At 38.1% G+C, this 10,214-nt stretch overlaps 1 protein-coding gene across 1 annotated transcript in view; it reads left to right on the top strand.

The window, feature by feature from the left end:
• Positions 1–10,214, top strand: part of LOC101851482 (calpain-9) — a gene marked incomplete in the record, with an annotated part of 78,356 nt that overhangs the window by 64,041 nt on the left and 4,101 nt on the right. Inside the window, 6 exon segments of the mRNA XM_005093759.3 lie at positions 937–997; positions 1,224–1,332; positions 1,630–1,694; positions 2,997–3,068; positions 3,976–4,054; positions 9,828–9,944. Coding sequence (XP_005093816.2) covers positions 937–997; positions 1,224–1,332; positions 1,630–1,694; positions 2,997–3,068; positions 3,976–4,054; positions 9,828–9,944 — 503 coding nt within the window.

Below are 10,214 nucleotides of genomic sequence, written 5' to 3'. Positions count from 1 at the left end.
GTCGCCTGGTATTAGAGAAAAAAATTAGCGAGAAAATGATCGTTGAAGTTTGGTGAATTTCAACGTCTTGAAACTGCAAATTTGCATTTTTTGGTGTTTCTCTTTGATCAACAGTTAAATCCACTCAGAGACGTGTTTTAAATTGACGAAATAGTGTTCAGCCTCATCAATTTCGATAAAAATTGTCCAACGGGAGGAAATAATGATACATATAATATGTAGGTTTCTTCGATGTCATTATTTTGAAGAGCGCCTGGATTCACCACGATGTCACACATATACTCATCTTGATACACCCGAAAACAAACATTGCCCACCAAGTCTCAAGATGAATTCAGCAAGTGAGGAGAAAGAAAGGAAGGCTAAAAAATACTCGGAGGAGGGACTTAATTTCAAACCTTAAGACGATGATATACTGCTATATCATACAAAGGTGGATTGAAGTACGTGGAGAGCTCTTCATGGTGTAAGGGGTGAGAAGAACTGCTGCTGCTGCTGCTGCTGCTGCTGCTGCTGATGTTCTGAAGTGTTCAAAAGACACCCATCATTATAACTTGTTTCTTCTAAGCAGAAGACTTCCTTGGCCCTGCTTGCTAAGGCCAAACCTTTCTGTGAGGGACACGCTTAGACTCGACACACTTGCATCTTTGGCTATTTTAACTTGTCTGCTTTTTCTGTCACGCACAGTGGATATGTCTGTCGAAGAGCGCGCGTTTGAAAGTGTATAATGCACTGGTTACAGAGTAACTAAAAAGAAACGAAAGTATTTTCTAGCTATTTCCTTCTTCTCGTGTCTATTAGCCGTAAACGTAAGGGATTCAGATTTTATTTTGTATAAGAGCAAAAAATCTCTTGTTGACACCACCGATTTTTTTTCAATCGCGGGAGTAGTACTGTTGTATTCAATCAAACTTGTTTTTATTTTTACTTTTCCAGCCCTGTTGCGCAACCGATCAACCCTGGAGATGAGGACGTTCCACCTACGCCAATGATCAAGGTGAGTGGAGTATACCTTTAACAAAAGCTTTGTTTTATACTTCACTACCCTACCCCCCCCGGCCATACTTAAACATCATTATTGTAAAACGTGGAGGTCATACGACTATCACAGGTGACCGATTCCACTTGGTCAGAGGTATCTAGTACACCACAAGCTTGCGCGTTGAAAATGAAAGCTTTTATTACACTATTGTTACAAGTAACCGTTTCGCTTTTCCTTTCAGACCAACGAGGAGAGAGTGGCCAATGAGGAGTTTGACAAACTAGCAGGGCTGGAGGGAATGATCGACGCTGCTGAGCTCGAGCTTGTCTTCGGGAAAGCTTTAGTCTCTGGTAGGTCAATAAGCGTAGCTTGAATCAGTAAGATAAGATAAGATGAGATAAGGTAAGATAAGAGAAGAGAAAAGAAGAGATGAGATGAGATGAGATGAGATGATATGAGATAAGATACGATACGATAATATAAGATAAGATAAGAGATGAGATGAGATGAGATGAGATGAGATGAGATGAGATGAGATGAGATGAGATGAGATAAGAGAAGAGAAGAGAAAAAGGAGATTGACACTTTTGTTTTCTGCACTGCATTGCATCTTTTAAAAACATGAAAACTGTCCCTGGTGTCCACAGATGACAAGACACAAAAAGCTGGCTTCAACACAGAAACATGCAGATGCCTCGTCGGTCTCGCCAATGTATCCTTCCACATCATACCAAGTTGACGGCTCGTCGCTCTTGAAAAAAAAAATGTAAAAGATATTTTTGCACTGCATGTCACGTATACGAATAGAGATTCCAATTTCTGTCAGGACCTACGATTTTATTTTTCAAAAATTCTAATGTAGATGTTTCCCCCCCCCCCCAAAAAAAAAAAAAAAAAAATTTTTTTTTTTAAATATTTAAAAAATAAAAATTAAAAAAATTAAAAAATAAGAAAAATAAAATATTAATCGACACAACTAGCCGTAGATCAATAAGAAGCAAGGTTTAACACTGCCAAGTCCGAATAAGAAGGATATAACGTCCCAGCAGAAATACTAATATACTTCATAAAAATTCTACTCACACGGGAATCGAACTCAGGTCTTCTATGTGCGATAGCGAAGCGCCTAATCGCCACCCCGCAGAGAGTATACCTACATCTATAGCGCGAAATGTGTACTTTACACTCTAGTTTTTAGTCCAATCATCACTGATGTTGATACTATGATCGTGGAATAAGGGAAAATAGCATAGTAAACTATCGTGAAAATGTGTCAAAATCGAATAAAGCGTCCTATAACCGAGCCCACTGTCTTTTTATAGTTCATCTGGTAACAGCACCACAAAGAGGGGACCAGCTCCATGACAATAAAATGAAATCTGAAAGGTAAGATGAAATATTCCCCTGGACTGACTTGAAGGACGCCTCTCGTCGTTTACTGATAGGCTCTGTGAGTAAATGGCATAGCAGCTGTGCTTTGGCGACACTTGTGTTGATCTGCAGCATCGCACAAAACGTTATAAAAGGTCAGATTTCAAACTGCGCTTTTTATAAATCATCATTATTTATCATACTCTAAGAATGAGAGAGAAACTTGATACGTTCATAAGAATCACTGTCAGAACATTGGATTTGCCGCTTCCATCAATCCGAATACTCTCTTCCTTTCTTTGTGAGTCACTCAGCAGACATGGATTCTCGTTCCCCGATTACTTTACCCATTTCTTCACACAGCGATTTATCCAGTAGACAACCTTTTTTTTTACAAACTATAACGACAGTTATAAAATGATCATAAATTAACAAGTAAGCCTTAATTCGAAGCATAGTGGAAGCACGGGTTTAGCTAGAGTTTTATGGCTGATAGTAATCAAATATTTAATTGCAGGAAAACAATATATTTTAAGCGTACTGGTATGGCATTAACATGGCTCTATAGAACAGAGAAAATGGAAAAAAAAATAAACGTTTGAACGAAATTACACCCTTTCGTTTTCCTTATGTGCGATCACAGACAAAATCGTCGAAAGGGTTGATAGGAAAGGAAGACTTCCAGAAACTGTGGTCAGACCTGTACTTGTGGAGGGTAAGTTATGTTTTTCTTTGTCTGCCATGGTATACATTTATTTTACTCATTTCAGTTAGCTGCATTCCCCATCTATCTATCTATCTATCTATCTATCTATCTATCTATCTATCTATCTATCTATCTATCTATCTATCTATCTATCTATCTATCTTTCTATTTATCTATCTATCTATCTATCTACCTATCTATCTATCTATCTATCTATCTATCTATCTATCTATCTATCTATCTATCTATCTATCTATCTATCTATCTCAAACGAAATGTCGCCGTTGTGCTAGAGTCACACCAGTAAGGATGTTATGCTTTGAAAGAAAGAGAAAAAAAATAATGTGCATATTATTATATAAATATGTAATATATATGTATATATATATATATATATACAATTTGTATATCATGTCATATATTATACATATTATATTCTATAATATTATACCATTATAGATAGATAGATAGATAGATAGATAGATAGATAGATAGATAGATAGATAGATAGATAGATAGATAGATAGATAGATAGATAGATAGATAGATAGATAGATAGATAGATAGATAGATAGATAGATAGATAGATAGATAGAGAGAGAGAGAGAGAGAGAGAGAGAGAGAGAGAGAGAGAGAGAGAGAGAGAGAGAGGGAGAGAGAGAGAGAGGGTGCCAAGAAGAATATGGATATAGGTAAGTTTGTAAGTCATTTATTCACTGTAAAGTAAAAAGATGACTCTCCTACTAAAATGCTCCATATACTCGTACAATTATTTACTCAGCTAATGCTTGAATCATTATTCTTATTCAGATTCTTATTCTTTTTTGTTCTTTTTCTTGTTCTTGTTCTTATTCTTATTCTTATTCTTATTTTACCATTGAGGATTTAATCTTGTTTTATTTCGTTTCAAAATTAGAAAGCTTTCAAAGCAATTGATGTTAACAAGAGTGGGACATTGGATGCCTCTGAGCTGAAAGAACTGTTCCGCTTGATAGGTGAGAGTTCTTCTTAATTCCATTTTTATTGGACGACCTTTTCGGCGTTAATTTGAAAGCCAATGGCTTTGACCAAATAATATAACTTAAAGCAGTCAAAGGAAGGGGGAAACAATAGACAGAAACGTTAATGTCCACATTTTTTCTTAGAAAAGAAGAATATTTATAAGTGCTGTTTTGACATTGAAGAGCTAGCCCCTCCAGCCAGTATGGTTGCGTCTTTTCTTTATCCCCACACCCACCCCCTTTTCAGCTCAGCCGCTAGAAAGGGAGCGGGGAGGGAGGGGAGAATTTGCAGTGATTGTTTCTTTACTGACTGGTGGAAAATATACTAGAAGTTGGAAAGCGGTTATTTTGTCGACTGTAACCGGAGATGACTACTTTTTTTTGGGTCTCTGCTGTAACTTCTACACGCCCTCTTTGACAAAATGCAGATTATACAGGGGGCTGGCTGGTTCGAGTGTGCCTGCCAGAGCCAACTTGGGCTGAGTGGGATTGAATATCCCAATAGAAAAAAACAAAGAAACTTGGTAAAATAAACTTTCGTATTCGGGGATCAACAAATCACATTCTACGTGGGGCATAATCCTGACATAGCCCTTGCAGGGGATATTCACTTATCACTTGAAGCTAATATGAGGGTTATCAAAATAAACTTAGCCCTATTTGTTGTCAGAATTATAAAGTTCTATTAGACATTTTTTGGCCGTTGTGAGTTACGAAAATAATGATATCAGAAATGAAATGCTCTATCTGCTCTATCAAAATCGTAAGATTATTCAGAGTCGTTATCAAAATATTCTAAGAATTGCAATCCTATAAGCTTGACATTCTGCGAAACTCAACATTTTTTACGTCAAAGTTCTTTAAACTGGGTACTGAGCAGATAGCACTTAGTAATTCTAAAGTAATGATAAATTCATGGATCCTGACGCAGTGCTTTTTATATAGATGTTGGTAAAATGTACAATAATTCTTGTGCTTTTCATTTGTGAAGAAATAAGAAATGTTCGTAGTTTTAGACATCCAGGGAAGCCTGGAAGGTTTAATAAGGGTCTGCTAGGTAATACTAGTTGTAAGGCGTATAGAGCATGTTGTGGAGAATGGGTATGGCTTATTGTGCAATCCAAGGGGTCCAAAATCTGTTGATGTAGAGTACTTAAGTACCTGGAATGAAAGGATATATTTCGCTTTCAACGCGAAAACAAATCTAGGGGTGATTTTTTAACCCAAAATTACCGATGAACCACCAAATTTATCATTTAAGTAAAGAACTCTCTTTAGAGCTGCACAGAACTGGGATACTGTCTGCATTCTTGAAGGAACATCTGTCGTGTTCTCTAGCATAGATTACAGCAACTATCTCTTTGAAAACCTGCCGAACATCACTGTCTTGAAACTACAGCGCTTTCAAAACTAAACTGCGAGAGTGGTGTCTAAAACAAGGAAGAACGAAAAACACCTCTATCTTAAGAAAACTCCCTTGGCCCACAACAACATCGAGCTTTACTTATAAGATTGCTGTCCTTTGCCATAAAAATGTTAACAATACAGCCCCCTCGTAGTTAATAAACTCACTCAAATGTATGTTCCACCAAGACCTCTAAGATCACGAAGTCTTTTGAGAAAGCCTAGGAAGGGAGGTTTAAAAAAAACTCGCAGGGGGGATGGGGGGGGGGTGCTTTTTCTTCTAGCCCCAACTATCTGGAACTCACTACCACAACCTGTGAGGGGTACAAAGTCGCAGGCAAACTATTATTATTATTAGGAAGTGTCTAGGTAGACCTCAATTGGGGACTACGTAGTCATGGTGGCTAAGTGCTCCCCAGAAATGCTGGATTGTGATTGGCCTACTTTATTTACACTCTGCTAGAATGGAGCAATAAATCTTGAGAGATGCAAAAAAATAGAAAGTCTAGATCTATACTCTCAAAACAAAAATTGATCATTCTCACGATGCTTAAAGCGGAAGCGGACATGTTTAAAGGTTTAGATCAGTGGTTTTCAAACTTTTTTCGCCCACCGCCCCCTTTTTCACCCAGCCGAGTCCGAGCGCCCCCTACTCCGCCCCAACCACCAATCTGACATAACGACATGCATAATATAATAACAATCACAAATAAAGAGCGAGCTAAAAAAGTAGGGTACAAAATAAAGTGCCTAAATTCTAATGATTTGGTTCTGAATATTAGTTGGGTCGCAAATCACTATCATTACAGAGTCTTAAATTAAGCGTGTACGAGAGATAATAAAACACATTGTTTCTTCAATGTCATGCAAGGGCATTGAAAACAAAATACTGTCATTTTATGCACATGTGTCATCGGTATTAAACGACCAGTGTTGTTAACATCAATAAAAGTAAAACATGTATTATGGCATTTACAGAAGCAAAACACGTTTTTTAAAAAAGAACCCCATAACAGTGATCATTCGTTTGAAAGCAGATTGACATTATTTTTATGAAACGTTTTCTCCCATCAAGGAGCTGCAATAAAGTTGCCTGAGATTTGTATATCAAATATCTCCATTGTAGAACATAAAAATATTATTAAGCTGTTCAAATGTGAGAAACCACACGAAAGAAAAAGTAGACATGGATCTTAGTCTGTAATTATCACCATCATCGTAATCATCGCCGTAACCATCATCGTCAGTTTCATCAGCAGTGGCAGTAGATGCACATAACAAACTCTATTAAACAAGTGAGTATTTTGCTTTAGAAAAAGAAGAAAGAAAAAAAAAAGAAAAGACGTATTCAGGTATCAGGTAAGGGTAAACTACGAAGTAAGCATATACAAATAAGTCATTGACACTGCCCTAATGGGAAGTACGGACCTGGCGAGACGAAACCAACTTATCAACATCAGGTTTCAGATTGGTCAGTAGCAGACGCTAACCGCCACGCTCTGTGATCCTTAGTTTTTTCCTCTGCTTCGAATCCCATTTCTACTAGACAGGAGGTGGGAAAAGCGATGAACAACAACTTGATATTTCCCCACAGGACGGGATATTTGTCTTGCACAATAGTTTTTAACCACAATGACTGGTACGACTTTTTGAACAATGGTTTGATTTCAAAGTCACTTTTCACTGTCAGCTCTTCTTCAATTGCCACTGTCAAGTCACCATCTGTTCCAGTGTTGTATTGAGTACCCAGTCTGGAATTTCCAGTTAAAAGATATCAGTAAGCCTTGTCTTCGCGATCATATCAGCATGCAAATCTCTAAGGTGGTTGGTATATATTCCTAGTTCCTCATTAGAAACCCGCCCTTCTTTTTTAGTGTCTCTGTCAAGCTAGGAAACTGAGCAAGTTCTCTTCTGCCAATCTTTCGGTGAAACATTTCCAATTTCAACAAGAATGACGAAAGCATGGATTTTGCTTTGATCAGGTTGGTGTCATCCCCCTGCAGCTGCAAGTTGAACTGGTTAAACTTTGTGAAAAGATCTGTGAGGAACGAAATGTTCTTGTGTTCTTTCAGTTTATTGCAGAGATCGCTGTCTGTTTCTTGAACAAAGCTCCAGCACAGAGTCAAACAGACAGAACAATAATTGTGTTAAACGGTTTCCTTTTGAGAGCCACCGGACTTCAGTGTGCAAAAGAAAGAATTGAAGGTTCTCGTCATTTCAGCGCACAGCTGTTGGAATAATCTCGAGTTCAAAGCGTGGACTTTGATCTTGTTCACACACTTGATGACAATGGCTAGTGTGTCATGCAGACTTTCATTCAGGGTTTTTGCCACCAAATTCTGTCTGTGAATGACACAACAAACAGTTAGTACTCCAAGGACTGATTTCTTCAAGAAACTCATAAATTCACGGTACCGACCAGTCATCGACGGTGCTCCATTTGTTGCATAGGCAACTATATTGGCCAGAGGAATCTGTTTCTCCTCAAAAAATTCTTGAACCACTTTGAAAATGGACTCGACTTTGGTATCTGTTTCCAATATTTTCGCAAATAACAATTCTTGCATTATCTACCTCACCCTCAATGAACCGATATCCAGTTGAAGGATGAACTCACGTCCTTAAAGCATTTTGCACAATGACTCCTTAACATTTGTTGACATCCCATCCATACGTCTTTGAACGGTATTGTCACTTAATGACAAGAACTTTCAACACAGGCTCCGGGGCATGGTGCAGGACTGTGCTGACCACCTCTCTTATCGCAGGTAATGAGGTCCTCACCGAGAGTACGTGGTTTGCCTGCCTTTGCAATAAGCAGAGATAAATTATAAGTTGCTCGTAAGTCTTCATCAGCTTGATCGACGTCGGCTGCAAACATCGATTTAATTGATTTTTATTTCTGAAAATTGATCTTTAGAGTTTTGAAGTATGCCAGATCTTTGTCAGATTTGCCGGGATAAATCATCTTTATAATTATTTATTATGGGCTTTGAGTGCTGGAAAAGAAAGTTCTTAGTAATAAGTAGTATTGTAAACTATGCCTAAGTTATCAATTTTTGTTTTTGTTTTTTTATGTGGCTTCTTTCCCTTCACCATTTTTTATGTTGCATTTCATGAAAATTTCACACCGCCCCCTTTACGCCCACCACCGCCCCCCAATCGCCCAATTTCGCCACAGCGCCCCCCAAACTGTCGCCACCGCCCCCCTGGGGGCGGTAGCGCCCACTTTGAAAACCACTGGTTTAGATTAATGGAGAAAAAGAATGAATCACTTGTGGAAGAGTAAAAAACAAAAAAAAAATTAAAAGAAGAAGAACTTGAAGTTATAAAAATAAATATACAGGTGCCGTGTGCACTCTTCAACCAACGCGAATGTACCTTGTACATTTTGAAATCATATGGTTGGGTGGTTTTGGAATTTTAAGCAACCGAAAATTGCCAAGTGCCCCCCCCCCCCCTTCTACACAAATATAAAGTATGTCCACAAAGTCTTGACATTGCACTGTGGCCTATTTTTTCCTCTATTTTAATGTAGTTTCAAAACACAGTACAGTGTTCTTCATGAGACGTGTTCACATTTTAACCAAGCACATCAATGAGAAATAAAAACACTAAAATAGAGGAAAATAGGTCATAGGTCACAATGCAATGTCAGCACTTTATGGACGCACTGTATATAGATTGGCGCTGAGAAAAACAAATGAACAAGTTTACCACCTTCTAAACACAAGTCCGGGATTATTACAACAGATAAAAACTAGAAATTTACAGTATTTCGGACAAATAAAATACCATTCCTTAATCTGCAGGACTATACTAGAGTGTAAAGTGGAGCGAACAAGACCGACAGACACATGATGGTAGATTGGGGTCTACGGGAGCCATGTTGGCAAGGGGCTCCCCAATTGGGGTCTACCTGGACACTTTCTTACTATTATTATTATTATTATTATTATTATTATTATCATCATCATCATCATTATCTTTATCATCCATAATATCTACAAGGGAAAGTTGATATGTTTTAAATGTTTCTTTTTCCGTAATGTCATTGTTGTTTCAAGCGAGGCAAAGTTTACTGCGTTTCTATCCTTTCCATTTATCAGATTTTTTATTCGACTATTAGCCAGTAACAACCTAAGATGTTACACAAAAAATTAAGTCCGTGTATTTCTGCAGATCCAGAGTTTTAGTCAAGCTGTCCGTGGTTTGTTGGGGCTCTAAAGCAGTACGCTCCTTTTCAGGTTTTCTTCAAAGTTCTTGTACATCATTATATTGCTATTTTGGAAACAAACTTACTTTAAATAATATTGTCAATTTCGACATGTTATAAGATGACCCATTTTGACTGGTTTTGCAGATTTTGGGGACAGCAAGGAGGCTGTGGAAGGCATCATGAAGCGGTATGGAGGAAAGAAAGGAAAAATTTCAGAGGAGGATTTCCTTCAAGGGTTTTGCAAAACGTTGCAGTTGTTCAGTAAGTATGTTAGTGCATTTGTGTGTACTTTTTATAATGAAGTGGTTTATGCCCCCATCGACCGTATTTAGATCATTTAAGATGCGGGTCTCGACCCTTCCTGTAAGGCCCATCTGGGTAAAGAAGGAACAACATCTCAACAGAGATACGGACATACTCGATAGAGATTGTCTCAAGCCGGAAGTTGAACGCAGGTCTTCTGCGTGAGACGGCGAAGGTCCTTAGCACTACAGGACAGACGGTGGTGTGTGTGTGTGTGTGTGTGTGTGT

Source organism: Aplysia californica, unplaced genomic scaffold (genome assembly GCF_000002075.1).
Source record: "Aplysia californica isolate F4 #8 unplaced genomic scaffold, AplCal3.0 scaffold00069, whole genome shotgun sequence".
Classification (NCBI taxonomy): Eukaryota; Metazoa; Mollusca; class Gastropoda; order Aplysiida; family Aplysiidae; genus Aplysia; species Aplysia californica.
Note: the sequence above shows the minus strand (reverse complement) of the source record. Positions and strands in the feature narration are given on the sequence as shown.